The sequence below is a fragment of the Trachemys scripta genome, chromosome 8, assembly GCF_013100865.1.
Source record: "Trachemys scripta elegans isolate TJP31775 chromosome 8, CAS_Tse_1.0, whole genome shotgun sequence".
In the NCBI taxonomy this organism is placed as follows: Eukaryota; Metazoa; Chordata; order Testudines; family Emydidae; genus Trachemys; species Trachemys scripta.
The window spans coordinates 86,451,148-86,471,271 of NC_048305.1; the positions used below are offsets into that span (position 1 = coordinate 86,451,148).

The 20,124-nt window shown below is 39.7% G+C and overlaps 1 protein-coding gene across 4 annotated transcripts in view; it reads left to right on the forward strand.

Annotated features, from left to right (window-relative positions):
* LRRIQ3 (leucine rich repeats and IQ motif containing 3) overlaps positions 1-20,124 on the forward strand; it is a 66,921-nt gene that overhangs the window by 38,742 nt on the left and 8,055 nt on the right. For all 4 annotated transcript variants that reach the window (XM_034780268.1, XM_034780270.1, XM_034780271.1 and 1 more), the window contains exons 5-7: positions 2,440-2,608; positions 9,230-9,371; positions 19,057-19,774. In XM_034780268.1, the coding sequence (XP_034636159.1) occupies positions 2,440-2,608; positions 9,230-9,371; positions 19,057-19,774 (1,029 nt within the window). The remainder of the gene's footprint in view (positions 1-2,439; positions 2,609-9,229; positions 9,372-19,056; positions 19,775-20,124) is intronic.

The following is a 20,124-nucleotide window of genomic DNA, read 5'->3' on the forward strand; positions in this document are numbered from 1 at the left end:
TTTCCATTTTACATATTGCCTTAAGCTCCACTAGTGTTGGATTTCCATTTTTGTAATTATACTTGTTTGGCCTGAATAACCCTCTTGAACCTTGCCATTTAGTTATACTGTATTTCTTACCTCTAATGGTATGTTTATATCACCTCAATGCTGGGTCTAAGGATTTTAATTTCCTAGTGCTTATAATCACCTCCTCCTATATTACAGCCTTTTCTACATTAACAGTAGTCATTCCTACTTGTGTTATGATTTGTATTGTATAGACATCTACTAAATGGCTCTTGGGAATATCTTCACTGCAAACAAGATATGTTTTTTATATTAACATAGAAAACTTGAGATAGCTATCTTGTTGTAAAGTCCTAGTGTAGACGAGGCACATGTAGTTTTACCTCAGTGTAGTTGAGGTCAACACTATATCCCCCATCGGTGACTTATCAACTAACTACAAATTCCAGGTTGGGGGTGGGGGTGGGGTGTTAGAGGTTGATTTTGACTAGCTACATTGACATGAAGACTTCTTATGCCTTGTCTACACGAGGGTTTTGCATGAAGATAGCTATCTTGATGTAAAAATACACATTTTTTTTTTGCAGCAAAGACATAACCTTAAGTGCTGATACAAAATCCCACTGAAGTCAGTGATAATGGATGGTGCCCCCATTTGCCCTCTGTTATAAAAAGAAAACCAGTAGCAAGCAAAAGCTTGTTTTTTCTGATCCTACGATTCAACATAAATATTACATTTTCCATTCCAAATCCCCTCTTCATTCCCCACAGATGTAAATTAATTTGTCTCAAGCCTATGCCTCTGAAATACTTCCTTTTTTGACAGAGTTCAAAATTGTAACCCTGCTCCCTGTTAGCAGAGGTAAAATATATTTGTTCTTGTTTTCTTCAATCCATTAAATAGAAAACTCACAAGATACCATATTACTGGAATTTGTACAGTTATTTGGAGATCTTTTTCCTAGTTAGTTAGATGGGCGATGTAAATTGACACAGTAAATTGCTTGCTTCCAGAGTGTGAGTTAGCTGTTATCTAAATATTTATTAATAAAATTTAACAACACTTTGGGCTTTATTCATAAGAATTTGATTTTGTCACAGGTATTTTTAATAATAGTCATGGACAGATCACAGGCAATAAACAAAAATTAATGGAAGCCTGTGACAAGAGGAGGGACAAACTTTGGGAAAAGGAGCTCATGTGTACAATACACAGTGAGTCTGAGTTTCATTTACATTACAGCCCTTCACACCACACTGACAGTATAAAGTATCCTTGGAAGGATTAGATTTTTTTGGTAACTATCTGTAAACATTGATTTTCACTGTACATACACAGACAAAAATATTTCCATTGATAATAATCAAAATTTACAGGTAGGCAAAGTTAGAAAAATGCTGCTTGAGAATTTATTAGAATTAGATTTAAGGATATTTATTTGTATATTTTGATGTGATTTTGACAGTTTGTGTTAACATTTTAATTGTTGTAAAATGTTAACTTTTTGAATTTCAATGTCTGTCACTAAATTATTTTCTGATACCCCCCTAACTTTCTGTAACTATGAAAATTGAAATAGATAAAAATCTAAAAAAAGTTTAAAAATAAGTTTAGAAATCAAAATGATTAAAAAAACAAATTCTGCCAAACCTAAATGTAATTAAAGATATATAGCATGGAATTGAGAGTTGTAGAGTCATTTAAAAATCAGTAGAGAGAGGAAAAGCAGAAAAAAGTCAGAAATCCATGTGTATATCTAAATGTATATTTTAACTAGCAATAAAATAAATTAATGTATTTGATTTACAAGTTTAGCTAATAAAAAGAGGGAATATCTATACAGCTAGACACCACTTCTAAAGATCCAGTTTTACAGCATTAGAAAGCTTTTGCCAAAATCTTGACCTGAATAGATTCTAACATGGGTTAATTTGTTAGGCCCTGATGTCTTTTTGTATAGGCCTTTTTCTTACTTCTCCTTCACCTCAGCCAATCAGCCCGATGCACCTTTCCTAGTTTTTTTCCCTTTTGAATACACTCTTAATACAACTGCGAGACTTGCATTTAACTCAAGGGCCTTTCCAGCTTTTCTTATTTTGTATGTAGTAAAACATCTTATTTTACTGCATATATCAGCTAGGGAACCGAATTAAGTTAGAAGTGGGAATCAAACTGTGCATTTTTTTGTCTTTTATGCCAATAAGATTTCAACCTAAATATTTAATTAACATTGTTTTCGGCATATAATTCCCTTTCTTTTTCTTTCTTCTTAAGTAATAATGATGTACAGGAGGAAATTATAAGTATTGCGGTACACTTTGTTCTTTAGCAACAATAAAAGAATCAACTGTCCAGATTATTCAGTCATTCAGAAGTACCTACATTTTTATTTACTGTGAACTAAAGTAACAGAAGTTCTGTTTTTACAGCAAAATTCCTTTGGATGAAGTTCTTCCGCAGAGATATTATATCAGAGATGGAGCGAAACAAATTTACAGTCAAAGCACGCTTCCAGTATGTTATAGTAAAAGCTTTATGTATCACATCATTAAACCAGAACAGAATACTGAGGACAAAAAGCTTATATCTGGGAAACAAGTAAGTGTACTATTAAATATAAATTTAATAACTATTTTCAGAAAAATCTGGACTCTGCATATAGCGCCAAGGATCATTCTAAATATTCCAGGAAAATCTGTTACGAATAAAGAGCATCTATTGAAAAACTTTGTTCTTGACATTTAAGGTTCTGTGTTACAAGCTATATTGCAATCCATACAACCTCAAAGACAGGATGGTCTTTGTCTAGATGTAGAGGGGGAAAGGAGTACTGTCTCCTTTAGGGGTTCCCCCTCTCTTAGGGATTGGGAGAGAGGCAGGGAAGGCATCAACTGAACAGGTGGGCAGGTGAGTGGGGCAGGTAAAACATTGGCCCCAGCGCACCCAGGGGAGGGTATTTACACCCAGTCCTTCCACCAGGAGCCCCCTTCTTTAGGGAGAATGAGGTACACCTCTCTGACTGGGGAGTGGGTATATTTTTGGCTGAAGTTGGTGACAGAAATGTTAACTATCTGGGAAACCAGCTGAGGGTGGGGAGGGAAGCAGCCAAGCTAATTACTGATATCTCCTTATGTCCAGTGCAGGTACTTATTCTATAGGGGGACCAGTTCCCTGATTAACTGGAATTGAAAGTAGATGTAGGGTATGCTGATGTCTGGTATTATGAGGAGATAGCCCCATAACACATAGTTGAGGGCAGGGTGGTGAGGTCCCAGCAGCTGGCTGGGGACCAGCTGTGGAAGGATGATGCAGCCCTCTACAAGGTGGAAATGATTAAGGAAGGAATCATCACCTGTATTGTACAGTATACTGCTGGATAGTTCCCAGATGAACTAAGTTGACAAAGTTATGGCCTAATTAAACCACATCCCTCACCTCTTGTCTTTCTTCCTGCTTGTCCAGAACAAATAATGTAAAATGACGATGTGTGATACAAATGGATGATAAAGACAGGAATGCTAATGTTTAGTGTACATGCTGTAGCTCTAAATATTATATTATGTTGATTGTTAGTGTTGTGCAATTTTGTAAAAACTACATGCCATTCAGTGCACTTCCATTATTTAAATATCTTTTTCAAATCTTTTCACACAGTTTAAAGGTAAAATGCTGCTATTCTGTGAAACAAAAGTAAAGAGCATTAGAAAACCCACTTCTACAAATAGAAGAGCATATTTGTTTCCTTTTTGCAAATAGAATTTTCTCTGTTTTCCTGCTTTCTCTGTGCTTTCTTCCTTTTGTTAGATACTACATAGGATGCCATCTCCCACTTTTGCACGTAACTGCAGTTTTCCTCCTCATAGAAGAGAATCAGGCATCTTCTCTTTTTGGAGTTAAAACCAAAATAGCCTCTTTTTATACAATAAATATGGTTGTATGTTACCACTTTAAATATAATTGCTGAATGAATTTAATGTGGAAAAATTTCTTAATGTTATTTTTGATTAAATTTAAACCACCTATTTTGTTAATTTGAACTTTAAAAAAAAATCATACATTACCAGAGGTGGTTCCAATCATAGCTGCAGGCACCCTAAGAGTCTGGAAAGGTATTTGCCAGTTGCCAACAATCTGATATTGCCTGTAAATTTCCTTATCTGATTCTAGCTTTTTGTGTTTCTTTTATCCTGAACCTGACACAGAGCTCCTTTAATAACCAGTTTTATAGCCTTAAACAATGTGCTTTCCTTGTCATCTGTTTTCCAGTGAAAGCCATAGATCTAACCCTTTCCTTTCTGGTCACTGGTCTAGGAGCAGTAATTAGAGAAGCTCACACAGTATTTCCATCCCTAGTAGTGTGAGATATCCAACCTTAAAATCTGCAGTTAGATTTTTAACATGATTTTAACAGATAATATCTGGTGAACATGTAATACAGTTAATGCTTTATTGGTGTGATCCTTCTTTCTTCAAGATCTGTGGGAATTTGGCCTTTCAGTCAATGGGTCATGCTCTATAACATTTGAATGGTAGGTTCAAAGGTTTCAGATGTATTCAACTCCAATTTTAGCTTTTAGCTCTTGCAATATTTGGTATAACTGGTGTTGAAATAAGGGAGTGGAAATGAAAGGAAAAGCAAACAAGTAGCCAGAATAATATAATTTCAAGTTCCAGGATTCTATGACTTGCCGGCATTGATATATAACAGTGGAAAAAACGTGCTTATGATATACAGCATTAATTTCTAGCTCTGATCATATGTGAGTTATTGAACTTTAAAACTGTCACTGATCCTTTAATCTAGCAGTGCTTTTTGCACTGGTCTAGAATGAATATTACAAATCTCCATAAAAATGCCCATAAATAAATAAAGTTCTGAACTTTGGAAAAGGAAATTTTGGACCACAGAGGAAACTGCTCCTGAAGGTTGTGTCTTTCAGCAGAGTGGTTGCTTTGTTTGCACTCCAGAAATAGATACATTTTAGTGGTGGATGATATGATCACTGTACATAGAGGACCCAATTCTCATTTATAGTAAAGTTCTTTAAACCACGCTAAAACTCTTTTACCATGCCAGGGCCTAAGTGTAAATTAGGCTCAGGCCCAGAGTCTAAGGGTACATCTACACTACAGGGGGGAGTGAGGGTACATCTACACTACAGGGGGGAGTCGATTTAAGATACGCAAATTCAGCTACGTGAATAGCGTAGCTGAATTCGACGTATCGCAGCCGACTTACCCTGTTGTGAGGACGGCGGCAAAATCGACTTCTGTGGCTTTCTGTCGGTGGCGCTTACTACCACCTACGCTGGTGGAGTAAGAGCGCCGATTCGGGGATCGATTGTCGCGTCCCAACGGGATGCGATAAATCAATCCCCATGAGGTCGATTTCTACCCGCCGATTCAGGCGGGTAGTATAGACCTAGCCTAAGGCATTTTGTCGTTTCTTAAGTCTATGAAAAGTACTATTCTAAATGTATACTATTTTACATTGTTACATATTTTTTCTGTTACATGGCGTGTCTTATTTTTTTTCAATATTAATCATCATCAGCACAGGTCAGAATGGAAAACTCCATAAAACAGTGTGAATGTAATGACAAAGTGCAGTGAATTTCAAACACCCTGAGCTGATGATTCTTCCACAAGTGTTGATGAGTCAGACTCTTGAGGCCAAATTCAACCCTACTTTAAGCAAGTGGAATTCAACTGACACCAGCAGAATTGCTTCCTCTTAAATTGGAGCTGAAATTAGCCGTTGGAGTTTTCGTTTCTGTTACAATACTTCTTAGTTCTGCTTATGAACCTATAAATGTTGATTTACAGAAGTCTTCTAAAAGCACTGGCCTAAGAATCTTGAGTTGAATGGCTTAACAAATGGACATATTTAGGTTAGTGTCTGTACACATATTTAGGTTAGTGTCTGTACACACAATTAGCATTTTGTTTCTCTTTAAAAAGTGTAACAAAATTAAACATTTAGTTTACAACAAATGTAAATGAGATGCTAATAAAAAGTGATTTTAAGAATTAGAAAGAAAGAAAGGAAAACTGCACTCATTTTCCTTAGCCTAATATTTACATTTTTAAGAGGTAAAAATACTTTTCATCGCAAATGAACTATAGAATATTGTTTTTTAACAGTTAATTAAGATTGACATTTTATAGAATAATGCTAGAGGTGGACATTTTGTTGAGAACATATCATTTTTTTATCTTAGTACTGTTGGAGCCTGGTGTAAGATTGCACATACTTTTTTCAATTCCCTTAGAACATATTTATTTAATGTTTATACATATTGAAATAGTTCTTGTGATCATTAAGCCATTATTACAGCAGATCACAGTCATCATTATTGCAGATGACACTACTTTTCAATAACATGGCTGCCTCCATCACTAGTTTCAGAAATACTGATTGTTTACAAAATTTGAATTTCAGTTTATTCAGTGAGAATTGATTCTTACCCTGTGAATTTGCATACTCTGGGGGTGAGGGGAGGGGAATTTTCCTTTTAGAGGGAGGAGGAAATGTTTCTCCAGTAAGAAGGATTATAAAAGCTAATGGCTGTTTGAAACTGTTAAATGATCTGGAATTTGGGGGAGCAGGATAAACTAATTATCACCCTGCTGTGCAATTTATGTGGCTATCACTTCCATATGTGTTGCAAACATAAAGTAAAAGAAAATATTACAAAAACAATTTATTAACCAGAAAAATTACTAGTTGTTAGCTATCCTAATATTAAAAAATCTTACCAACAGCCTCTTGAAAGGGACTTACTAACAATTTAGTTGCTCTGGGAAACTCAGAATATCATAATAAGATTCCAACCTTGATTAGGCTATTGAGAAGTCTCTGCTCTCTTTCCTGTACAACTTAACCAGAGAATCTAAACTACCAACATACCCAAGCCAGGGTAAACACTCAAGGTCAAATATAGGCTTGGCTTGGTGTAAAAGAATGTAGCAACCATTGACCTTGTAGTGTTCAGGTTTGCTTTTCAGCCTCTGAATACTTCTGCATCAGTTGGACTCAAACAAAAAGATGCTTTATACCATGTATCACTTAGTTGTTCTGGAGACACTGTGCACACATCATCAAATTCAATGCCTATCAGCAGGACATGCTTTCATTACTTTCATAACTTATTATTCGGCATAGTGGTGATGCCCCACAAGTTTTACAGTGAGCAGTTTGTAATGCTATTCCATATTTTCTTCCTTATTGCTGAATCTTTTATTGAACTTTTAAAATGTCTGACTTCAAGCTTATGATGATTTTTAATTAAAAAAATATGTACTGTATCTTATCAAGTTGTGTTTAACTTTTGTTTTTAACTAGTTAAAATGTATTCCTAAATAAAAACATCCTTTATGAATTTAAGTTATGGCACCTATTAAATTGTCCAGGAGTTGTATTTTCTTAGTACTGTGGAAGATTAGAACTGTGAAGTAAAATATTAATCTGATAATGTTAAGACTGCTCCAAAATAATCATACACATAAATTGTAATTTCTTGAAAGAGAAGGAATATTATAAGAATATGAACATGATGAAGGCAGACTTATCAATCTAATAAAGCAGTGAAGCAATAGTGACAGAGTTCTGAACAAATGGTTTAAATTGAGAATAGCATCCTGTGGTATTCAAAGGAAATATTAGTGATTATGGTGAAAATTTGCGAGTATTTCAGAAGTAATCTAGGAAGCTAACTGGATCACATTAATAACTGATGAAATTCCAGGCGAAAGAATGAAACTCAAGTATGTACCTGCCATCAGTCTGTTGATATAATGTAGAAATATGCAAGCATTTTGTCTGATTTTACAAAACCAGTGAAATATGGATGCAATGCTACTGATAGGCGTTCTGTTCCTGAAAGCGTTTTAAAGGCATAGGCACCTCCTTGCAGCTCGGATTTAGGCACCAATCCCTGAGAGAGGGGCATGACTAAGGCTTGGTCTACACTACCCCCCCCAATTCGAACTAAGGTACGCAACTTCAGCTACGTGAATAACGTAGCTGAAGTCGAAGTACCTTAGTTCGAACTTACCTTGGTCCACACGCGGCAGGCAGGCTCCCCCGTCGACTCCGCGGTACTCCTCTCGCCGAGCTGGAGTACCGCAGTCGACGGCAAGCACTTCCGGGTTCGACTTATCGCGTCCAGACTAGACGCGATAAGTCGAACCCAGAACTTCGATTTCCAGCCGTCGAACTAGCTGGTAAGTGTAGCCAAGGCCTTAGACACACTTCTCTCATTTGCATCTCCCACTGGCTAGTTTAGGAGTCTCTCTGCCTAGTGTGTTGGCTTTTGTGGATTGCCTATGTCTCCCCATTAGTGTATAGGGAGCCTAGGCACTTAACTCAGGCTTTGTGGATTGTAGTGTAGTTCCTGTGATTTTCTAGGTGCATCTGGGACTAACCCCTACAAGAAGAGAATCATGGCTCTAAGAGAGAAAAATGTTATCTGATAGTTGTTTGGCAGTGTACGTGAAATGAGTTTCAGTCCAATTTCCAGTTGGCTGCTATCTACATCATAAAATGCATCACCTCAGTTAGTATCAATTGGCATCCTTGTATGACAGTCTCAGCAAAAAAGCCAGAATGCTGGTGGGCACAGAAACAAAAACCGCCTCTCACCCTAGAGTTGGAAACAGAAGGTCAAGGATTAGACACTTTTGCATGACAACGTGTCGTGAACTGCTACTGTGTATCATGTACCAGTTCTGTGGATAAATAAAGGGTGTGAGCTTCAAATGTGTTTTACAAGCAAGCAAGTGTATTCACTTAAAAAACTGAGAATATCGTAAACTGTTCTTTAGGGCTCCTTGTTTGTTCACACAGCTAAAGATAAGGTGTCCTTGTCACTGAAAAACTACAAAGGAATGCATCTTGGTATAACAGATGATGAGTGAAGAGTTGTTTAGACTAAAAGCTGGGATTTTTTCCAGGATTACAGAGGTGTGGAGTTGGAACAAGTATTCACCTAGCCAAGCAAATAGAGACTCTGCCTAGTAACAAATAATCTTGCAAAAAGGGGGTAGCAGCCTACAAAAAAAAGGAAGGATTTTTTTTTTGTCAAATCAGTAAAAAAGTATATAGAATATCTAATTGTTTATAGGAAAAAGTAGTATATGCTGTATTATTGCTACAAATCTTCATTTTCTTGATTATAATGGCATGTTTAATTAAAATAAAATTTGTTTTGTTAACAGGTCTTATATATGAATAATTTTAAAAAGCTTCCTGTTTTATGTCTGAGAAGAAAAAAACAACCAGTTTTCTCCATTTCATCCACATTGAGGAAAAAAGAAAAAAAGAAAAAACTAGAGGAACAAAGAATTCCAGTGAGGAAGGGTTAGTAATCTAATCCTTTTGTAATACTTTATAAAATAAAAAAACTAACCATAAATGAGAAAAAGCTACTTGGAAAGATTTTAGCAACGATATTACAGTAACTCCTCACTTAACGTTGTAGTTATGTTCCTGAAAAATGCAACTTTAAGTGAAACGATGTTAAATGAATGCAGTTTTCCCATAAGATTTAATGTAAATGCAGGGGTTTAGGTTCCAAGGAAATTTTTGGGGGGCAGACAAAAGGCATTATATACTGTACTGTACTGTGGCGGGGAGGTGCCCCTGGCTTACCCCTGGGGCTCAGGGCTGGGGGTGCAGGGTCTGGGAGGGAGTTAGGGTGCGGGAGGGCGCTCAGGATGGGGGTGCAGGATCTGGGAGGGAGTTAGGGTGCGGGAGGGCACTCAGGGTGGGTTGCGGGGTCTGAGAGGGAGTTAGGGTGCCGGAGGGCACTCAGGGTGGGGTGCGGGGTCTGGGAGGGAGTTAGGGTGCGGGAGGGCACTCTGGGTGGGGATGCAGGAGGAGGCTCAGGGCTGGGGCAGGCGGAGGTGCAGAACACTTAGCTGGGGCAGCTCCCGTTTGGTGCAGGGGGTGTGCAGGTGGCTCTGCGCAGTGCTGCATTGCCCCCATGGCCGCGATTCTGGGAGCTCCCCCCCAGCATACAGGGCCACCCGGAATGCAGGGGCTTTAGGGGCTGCAGGGCCCTGGGCTAAGGGGGCCCCGGGGCCCTGGCCTGCAGTCTAAAGCCCCTTTCGGAATGTGGTCCTGCGAGCATGGGCTGGAGGACTCAGGAGGAGCAGGGGCAGCCGCACAGCCAGCGGCCGGAGAGAAGCGGCACTTTCCCCTTCAAAGCCGTCCGGAGAGAACCGGCGCTCGCAGGGCTGCATTCCAAAAGAGGCTTTAGAGCTTTAGAGCTGCAGGCCAGGGCCCCGGGACCTCCTTAGCCCAGGGCCCTGCAGCCCCTAAAGCCCCTGCGTTCCAGGTGGCCCTGCCTGCCGGGGATGGGGGGCAGTTTTATTGTTCCCTTCCTCCCTCTCTCCCTCCCTGGCTGGGGGAATAGAGTGGAACAAGGAGCCTGGGTAGTGTGGACTAGGCCTGGAGACTTGTGGGGGTGGTAGAGACTGGGTCTGGGAACTAGGGGGACTAGCTGGGCAAGAAGACTGAGTCTGGGAATCAGTGGTGCACTGAGGGACAGACCTGGAAAGAGGCCAGAGTGTGGGGGAAGAACTGGAACTGGCTAGGCAAAGAGATTGGGACAAGGAGCAAGGAGAGGCCCGGACAATGGGACTGGATGAGAAACCCAGAGAGGGAAAGTGGTCTGGGAACCTGACTTTCCCTGTAATGGCTGCTCTGAGTCAGACTGGGACTGGGCCCTGGGAGTGAGAGCAAGTAGTCTATATCTCCTGTGCTCTCAATGACCCTCTCACTGGCACTCTGGCAGCATAGAAGAAAAAGTTGTCTGGTGAGACTGGAACTGGAGGTGAGAGGAAAGAAACTGCCTGGGAGCTGGGAGGAGAGGCTGAAATTAGACTTGACGAGGCTGGGATAGGTTGGGCAAGGAGACTGGGACTGGAATTCAGTTTTGCTAGGGGAAACATGGAAATTGTACAATGAATAGGGGGGAAGGGGAGACTGAGACTGTCTGGACAAGGAGCCTGGGACCAGGAACCAGTGTGTGAGGGAATGAGAATGAGGGCAGGAAGAAGGGGAGACAGATCTGATAAGGAGTTAGGATGCAGGAGCAGACTGGGGAATGGCTAGGCAAAGAAACTGGGAGAAGAAGCCAGGGAAAAGAGAGGTCAGGGCAACAAACTGAGGATGAGGTGGGTGCGGAGTCTGAGGCGGGATGAGGAGCCTGGAGAGGGGAGATTAGGAGTGAAAGCCAGTGTGGGAAAAGAGACAGACAAGATGCAGAGCCAGGAGGTAGGAACTGAGACTGAGTGTAGGGAAAGGGAGAAACTGGGAGTGTGTGTGTGGAGGTGGGTTGGTGGGAATTGGAACTTGGATAGTAAGCCAACATGGGGAAACTAGACTAGATGGTCAAAGATACTGGGATTGGGATGAGAATCCTGAGGGGTGGAGATTGGTTAGGCAAGGAAAATGAAACTGAAAAAGGGAGCCAGGGGCAGGGACAGAAACAGGTTGGAGGGGAAAAGGGCAGGAGGGATCAGCCTTAGGGGAAACAGGCAGAAGAATCTGTGCCCACACACCACACTCCCATTAAGTAGAACCGAAAGTTCCAGAGTTCCACTATTGCTTTGCTGTCAGCAAACAGCTGTGAACCCACTGGCAAAGTGTGTCTCTCATCACCTACTAGTGCTGGTCCATGAGAGCGGTCTGGTGTGGCTTTGTTTGTGTGTCCTTGTCTGTGAGGAGCTTGCTTTTGATGATGAGCTTGGAGAGGTTGGGGGGTTATTTGAAAGCTAGAAGGGGTTCAGGGAAAGATTTCTTTCAGGATGGGGTCCACATTTAGCATGGGTTATAGTTGTTTGATGATACCCTGAATGGGTTCCAGTGTGGGGTGGTAGGTAGCACTAGAGATATGCATTCTCAGAGGGGTGTTTATCTCTGTATGAAGCAGGTTCTCTTGGGGTATTTGAGTTGCCCATTCCATGATGTGACCTACTTCTCTGGTGGAGTGTCCTTGTTTGGTGAAGGTGGTTTTGAGTGTGTTAAGGTGTATACAGGGACAGTGCAAGGAAGTTTCACGCCCTAGGCGAAACTTCCACCTTGCGCGCCCCCCCCCCCCCCCGCGGGGCCCCCCCCCCCCGCCCCCCCCCCCCCGGGATGCCGTGTGGCAGCTCCCCACCCCAGCTCACCTCTGCTCCGCCTCCTCCCCGAGCACGCCGCCTCTGCTCTAATTCTCCTCCCCTCCCAGGCTTGTGGCGCCAAACAGCTGATTGGCGCCACAAGCCTGGGAGGCAGGAGAAATAGAGCGGCGACTGCGCGCTCGGGGAGGGGGCATAGGAGCGCTGTAAAAAAAATTGGGGGTACCACTTTTTGGCGCCTCCAAATCTTGGCGCCCCAGGCAACCGCCTAGTTCGCCTTAATGGTAGCACCGGCCCTGAGTGTATATCCTGGACTTTCTATTTGGAGCATATTCTATGTAATTTGAGTGGCTGGCGGCAGATAACAGATTTCTTGGGGTTTTTGGGGTGGTTGCTGGATCTGTGAAGGTAGGTGTGGTGATCCGTGGGTTTCTTGTATACACTTGTCCATAGGGTTCCATTGTTGAAGCTGATCGTGGTGTCCAGGAAAGTGGGTGAACAATTTCCACAAAGTGATCACTCTATATCTGACCTATCAGTCCTCATCCAGAAGGGAAACCTGCACAACACTTTCAAAACACAAGCTTGGGAGCTTAAATTCATAACTTTGCTAGACACTAAAAATCATGGTCTTGGTAAAGACACTGGATTTATGGTTTATTGCAACAATCTGCAACCCACTAACTCCCCTTTTTGTCCTGTGTCTGCAGAGGTGCTAATGGGCTACTTCACCTTGAACGATCTCTTAAAATATGTGCTAACTACTTATGCTAAACTATCTGTTTGATCGTGTATTTAGCTGTGATACACTTAGTCAATGTCTAGACTACGCAGCTTTTAGCAACACGACTGTGTCGTTACCGCTGTGTCGCTAAAAGGCACGCAGTGTAGCTGCTGTTTGTTGTCTCTCCTGATGACAAAAACTTCTACCACCAAAGAGCGGCGTTAGCTGTGTCGGCAGGAGAGCACTCCTACCGACAAAGCGCTCTTCCCACCGGTGCTTGTTGTCAGCAAAACTTTTGTCTTTTGGGAGGGTGTTTTTTTAACACCTCTGAAAAACAAACATTTTGTCATTCAGTTACCAGTAGACATAGCCATTGTGCCTTTCCCAGACCTTAACAAGAGCTCTGTGTAGCTTGAAAGCTTGTCTCTCTCACCAACATAAGTTGGTCCAATAAAAAATATTACCTCAGCCACCTTGTCTCTCTTAATATCATAATCTTTAATTTTTATTTGAATGGTGAAATTATGGAGAATATGGTGCCCTATAACATCAACAATTTTTATCTTCCTCAAACATGGGTTTTCAGGGGACTTTTTACTCAGTCTAATGTCAAGTTTGTAAATTATTTAAAGGACCTTGTCAGTACTTTCACCGGTTGCATTTTGAGGTGCTTCTTATTTTAATATAATTCATGATATTTAATTGTATTTAATTGCTCCCCAGTACAACCTACTGTTGCTATTAGTTATTCTGTTAATTCAAGTGACTAATTTAAGTTACGATTGGTTGTTTGCAATGTAGGCTGAGTGCCTTCATAAGAGACTTGTGCAACCATAGCGGTGTGATCATTCCAGGAAATCAAAATAATGTCTATAATAACATCTTGTTACTGAACGAAGTCTTTAAAGCATTGTAGACATTTAAAAAATCTAGTATACATAAGGAAATGTTGACTCAGTAAGTGATGTGCTAAATAAACACAGGGGGCCACTCTGTCTCCCGTATATGTATGTTGGGAGTCCCTCTTAACAATGAATAGAATGATTTCAAGAAAAGCATTTTTGAATTCCCACATACCTCAAAGAGTAAAAGAACATCCTAGTAGACATACTGAACTATTCCAGTTGACATAGTCAAAGGATTATTGTATTCAGGATGGCAGGGGGGAAAATATCTGAAATATGAGACATGAGCTTGATCTACATTATTTGCCACAAATCTTAGGTAAAACTCATGTATTCTATTACTGACATGTAGTTATATACCCTTTTCAAAAGGAAACTTAACGTAAACCTTTCTCCAGTTTTCACCCACAAAAAATCCTTTTCAGCTTGAAAAGGGAGAATGTTTATGCACATTTCTTATAAGATTATGATCAGAAAAATGATTCTGTAAAATGACATTTTGGTGTTTGATATTTATTCTCCTTAAGTCACTCTGTAACAAAATTGCTCAATTTTCAAATCAAAACAAGATTTTTTAAACTGACAGCACTTCAAGTATCTTGAAATCAAGCCATTTTCTTTTTACCCTCATACATTGTCAACAATAAATATTCTATAGTCAGCATATGGCTTGTTTTGCATGATGATGCGTGAGGCAGAACAAAATATAGCATGCTCCTATGCAACTACTGCATATTGGCTCTGCAGTTCTTACAGTACTGAAATTTATTTTATCAGTTAATGAGGCAATCTGACTGGCACACATGTAAGAAGTGGATTTGATCAGAAAACAGGTAAAACAAAAAATACTTTTGTGACCATGGCTTTATATTGCAAATGCAATTATTGCATAAAAATAAGAGTAAGTCCTTAAATGAAAGCCACAAAGGCCAAAAAATTCACTTCATGCTTCTGACTATGTTCCTTGGCACTGTAAAGCTTTGAGAGAAGTGCATGAGCTGAACATAGAATCATAGAACTGGAAGGGTCCTTCGGAGGTCATCTTGTCCAGTCCCTTGCACTCCAGGCAGGACTAAGTATTATCTAGACCATCCCTGACAGGTGTTTGTCCAACCTGCTCTTAACAATCTCCAATGATGGAGATTCCACAACCTCCCTAGGCAATTTATTCCAGTGCTTAACCACTCTGACAGGTAGGAAATTTTTCCTAATGTCCAATCTAAACCGCCCTTGCTGCAATTTAAGCCCATTGCTTCTTATCCTATCCTCAGAGGTTAAGAAAAACAAATTTTCTCCCTCCTCCTTGTAACAACCTTTTATATACTTGAAAACTGTTATCATATCCCCTCTCAGTCTTCTCTTCTTCAGACTAAACCCATTTTTTTCAATCTTCCCTCATAGATGATGTTTTCTTTGATCATTTTTATTGCTCTTCTCTGGACTTTCTCCAATTTGTCCACATCTTTCCTGAAATGTGGCACCCAGCACTGGACACAATACTCCAGTTGAGGCCTAATCAGCGCAGAGTAGAGCAGAAGAATTACTTCTCGTGTCTTGCTTGCAATAGTCCTGCTAATACACCCCAGAATGATGTTTGGTATTTTTGCAACAGTGTTACACTGTTGACTCATACTTAGCTTGTGACCCACTATGACCCCCAGATCCCTTTCCACAGTACTCCTTCCTAGGCAGTCATTTCCCATTTTGTATGTGTGCAACTGATTGTTCCTTCTTAAGTGGAGTACTTTGCTTTTGTCCTTATTGAATTTCATCCTATTTACTTCAGACCATTTCTCCAGTTTGTCTGGCTCATTTTGAATTATAATCCTATCCTCCAAAGCACTTGCAATCCCTCTCAGCTTGGTATCGTCTGCAAACTTTATAAGTGTACTCCTCTATGCCATTATCTAAATCATTGATGAAGATATTGAACAGAACCGGACCCAGAACCGATCCCTGTGGGACCCCACTCATTATGCCCTTCCAGCATGACTGTGAACCACTGATAACTACTCTCTGGGAATGATTTTCCAACCAGTTTTTCACCCACCTTATAGTAGCTCCATCTAGGTTGTATTTCCTTAGTTTGTTTATGGGAAGGTCATGCAAGACAGTATCAAAAGCCTTACTAACGTCAAGATATACCACATCTACCACTTCCCCCCATCCACAAGGCTTGTTACCCTGTCAAAGGAAGCTATCAGGTTGGTTTGACACAATTTGTTCTTGACAATCCATGTTGACTGTTATGTATCACCTTATTATCTTCTAGGTGTTTGCAAATTTATTGCTTAATTATTTGCTCCATTATCTTTCTGGATACAGAAGTTAAGCTGACTGGTCTGTAATTCCCCGGGTTGTCCTTATTTCCCTTTTTATAGATGGGCACTATATTTGACCTTTTCCAGTCTTCTGGAATCTCTCCTGTCTTCCATGACTTTTCAAAGATAATTGCTAATGGCTCAGATATCTCCTCAGTCAGTTCCTTGAGTATTCTAGGATGCATTTCATCAGGCCCTGGTGATGTGAAGACATCTAATTTCCATACAAAGATGTGGCCCTCAGGCCAAAAAGTTTGCCCACCTCTGCTCTACATTGGATTGATCCCAGGGGCATGTGAAATTAGATTTGACCACCTCTGAAGTCCTGGAGAATCCCTTGAAGAATTTTCTGCCTTACTGAGTTGGTTTTCATCATATACATGTTTATTTTTGTGTTTCATGTTTGTGTCACAGCTTGTTTGCTGTTTATTGAGTTACTCTGACTTTTTATAGTCAGTTGGTAGTGTTTCAGATAGAGCATGTTCCAAGAGAGTAGCTGGATTAAGTGACCTGGCCCCTGTATACATAGACTAGGGGGAGAGGCACACAAATTTAAACTGATTACTATGTGCAGCATAGAGTCTTGCCATTTGCAACAGATGAGGGAAGGGAGCACACCTGTACTAAAGCCAGTGTAGTGGGTTGTTGTGTCACTGCTAGGACTTGCATAGCCTGTTCCAAAACGGAACCTTTCGGAACCTGATGGATGCTTGCTCAGGTGAACCATTGCATGGGGAAGGTGGGTGTCCAGCCAAATAAGCCACAGACCCAAGAGAGTGTCATGATTTTTGCTGAAACCTGTGATGGCATGGGTCATCAAGGCTCATGGGTCAGGCTGCAGTTCAATAAGGATCACCCTGTCTAATTTAGTTCAGTTGATTTGATTGAATTAGTTATTAAATAAAAGCTTATGCAAATTTGATACCATGTCACATATCTGCCATTGTCATAACTATAAAGGGAAGGGTAACAGCTCTCCTGTGTACAGTACCATAAAATCCCTCCTGGCCAGAGACTCCAAAATCCTTTTACCTGTAAAGGGTTAAGAAGCTCGGGTAACCTGGCTGACACCTGACCCAAAGGACCAATAAGGGGACAAGATACTTTCAAATCTGCGGGGGCGGGGGGTAAAAACGGCTTTTGTTTGTGCTCTTTGTTTTGGGTGTTCGTTCGCTCCTGGACTGAGAGGGACCAGACATCAATCCAGGTTCTCCACATCTTTCTAAACAAGTCTCTCCTATTTCAAACTTGTAAGTAAATAGCCAGGCAAGGCATCTTAGTTTTACTTTGTTTTCTCAACTTGTAAATGTACCTTTTACTAGAGTGTTTATCTTTGTTTGCTGTACTTTGAACCTAAGACTAGAGGGGAGTCCTCTGAGCTCTTTAAGTTTGATTACCCTGTAAAGTTATTTTCCATACTGATTTTACAGAGATGATTTTTACCTTTTTTTTAATTAAAAGCCGCCTTTTTAAGAACCAGATTGATTTTTCCTTGTTTTTAGATCCAAGGGGGTTGGATCTGTATTCACCAGGAATTGGTGGGAGGAAGGAGAGGAATGGTTAATTTCTCCTTGTTTTAAGATCCAAGGGGTTTGGATCTGTATTCACCAGGGAATTGGTGAAAGGTTTCTCAAGGCTCCCCAGGGAAGGGAATTAGCTTGAGATGGTGGCAGCGGACCAGAGCTAAGCTGGTAGTTAAGCTTAAAAGTCTTCATGCAGGCCCCCACATTGTACCCTAAAGTTCAAAGTGGGGATACAGCCTTGACAGCCCTCATTTACCATTTGCCACAGATATATCTCATCCCATCACTTCTTTCTACCCAGGCCATTCCCTTGGACACTTATTTGTTTTTGAACTGCTCTTGAACAATAGTTCCCACTACCTCCAAGTTACATCAGAGGAAAGTCCAAAAAAGTAGCAGCAAAAAACTTTAAAATCCACACGAGGCAAGATAATCATTTATTTTATTTATTTTATTTTATTTTTATTTGAATTTTCTCTTTTCTTACCATACAACAAAAAGAATATCCATGGCTTTGGAACATGCTTGAAATGAAAGGCATTTATGGTACTCAGACAAGCTTTAGTTTCATTTTGTGCTTTATTCTCTGCAAAAACTATTAATTGCCTTGTATACACCTCTCCTGTAAACATTTTCATATAAATAAAACCAATGACAATATTTCAACATGTATTATACTCAGAATATAAAAGGGAGGAAGAATTTGTTGTGGACATGAATATAGAAGATGGAGTACCCAATTGAATATGACTGATATTTAATTTTAAGAGACACAGTGAACTAGAGGTTGAGCAAGGGATATATTTTTAAAAATGGGAATAAAAATTGATATTATTTCTAATAACATTATTTAACTGTTACATTATTTTATGCTGTGATTTTTTTTAATATCAGTAGGTTAAAAAATTCTGCCTTTAAAAAGATAGCTGGTATAGAAACTTGTGAAACTTTCAAAAATATCATAATTTTCTTTTGATGAGTAATAGAGCTCAATAGATCTAAAACTTATTAAAGTAAATTGAAAGATTCTGATTGAATTCATTGAGGGGTTGGATTAGGCTCCAACAAGAATAGTAGATGATTTTTAAGTTGGCACTTACTACTATTATTAATAAATATTTTACAACTTTTGCACAGCCATTTTGACACAATAAAAAGCAGTCTATTAGACTTAACTCTGAGCCTTTGCTTATCATTATTAGGTGTGTTGAACAAGCAAATTTTGGCAGATGATAATACTGTACTGATATGACAAGATAATTTAAAGTCTTTTTTCAAAGTAATATAATATTTAATTCAAACTCACAAGAGGATAGATTGACTTAAATAGGACATTTATCATCAGTAGGTATTAAAATCTAATAAAGAGTCTGAAATAATAAGAAATAGTAAATTTTTATAATCAAATACGCATCACAGATTAAATATTGCATTCTTTGTATTGTAGGTTTCTTGGACGTGGAGAAACCTAATATGGAGGAGCAGGTAGAAACTAAATTTAGGCTTTCAGTTTGTAAAGCTGCTTTTCATTCCGTGAAGGATAAGCTGATGATATTTCAAAAGAAAGAGGAAGAAATTTGGCATGCTGTACACCCATTTCATTCTCTTGTTCATCCTGCTCCACAGCTTAAAGCTGTGAATCACCCAGTAAGTATAGAGAAGAGGATTTTTGCTAGAATGTATGGATCTGTAAGACTTGAACCATTTTATGTTATTGATAAAGCCTACAGGGAGAGTAAGAGATGTGAGATCCAAACTAAAAAGATATGTGGGGTTATGCAGATGCAAATTGCCAAAGGCGAAGCCGACTACTGTATTAAGGGTTTTCTTAAGGAGAAAAAGAATGGTGTTCAGAAAAGATGCAAAGAAGAAGACATTAGAATTCAAGAAGCTTTACAACAACATCAATTGAGAAGATCAGGATTTATTGAAAAAGTAAGGCAAAGGCATGCTCAGTTTTTAGAAACCAAGAACCAAAAAGCATCAGAGTATTCATTAATTCAAGACTTCAGCATTCAGCATGCTTCTTTGACACAGAGTTTGTTTAGACTTGACAGATTGAGGAAAAGTGAGGAAACCATAAAGGAAAGAACGAGTATTGTTAAGGAAAACAAAGAAGATATGGAAAAATGGAAGGAGCTGATAAAAAATTTTCAGGAGCAGAGGTATGTTTCTCTTAATACTCAGTAGTATAATATGAATGCTGGATTGGATGTAGATCATTTTTCTAGATTGAAATACATCCATATGTTAGGATGTTTTGGATGCTTTTTTGTAGAATAAACAGAAATACAAATAAATCACATCCTTGCTCAGTTCCAAAAACAAATCAAATATTAGAGTTACAGTATTGTAAACAAAGTGTTCCTCTAGAAGTAGAACCACAAAATCAAGGGGAACTTTAAGTACATCCTTAATACCTCTCTTAGCCAATCCTGTCCCTTGCACCGAATCTGAGTACAAGTGCTATGTACATGTGCTGGGTACTTGGGAAGGTGAGGAGACCTCAGGCCTG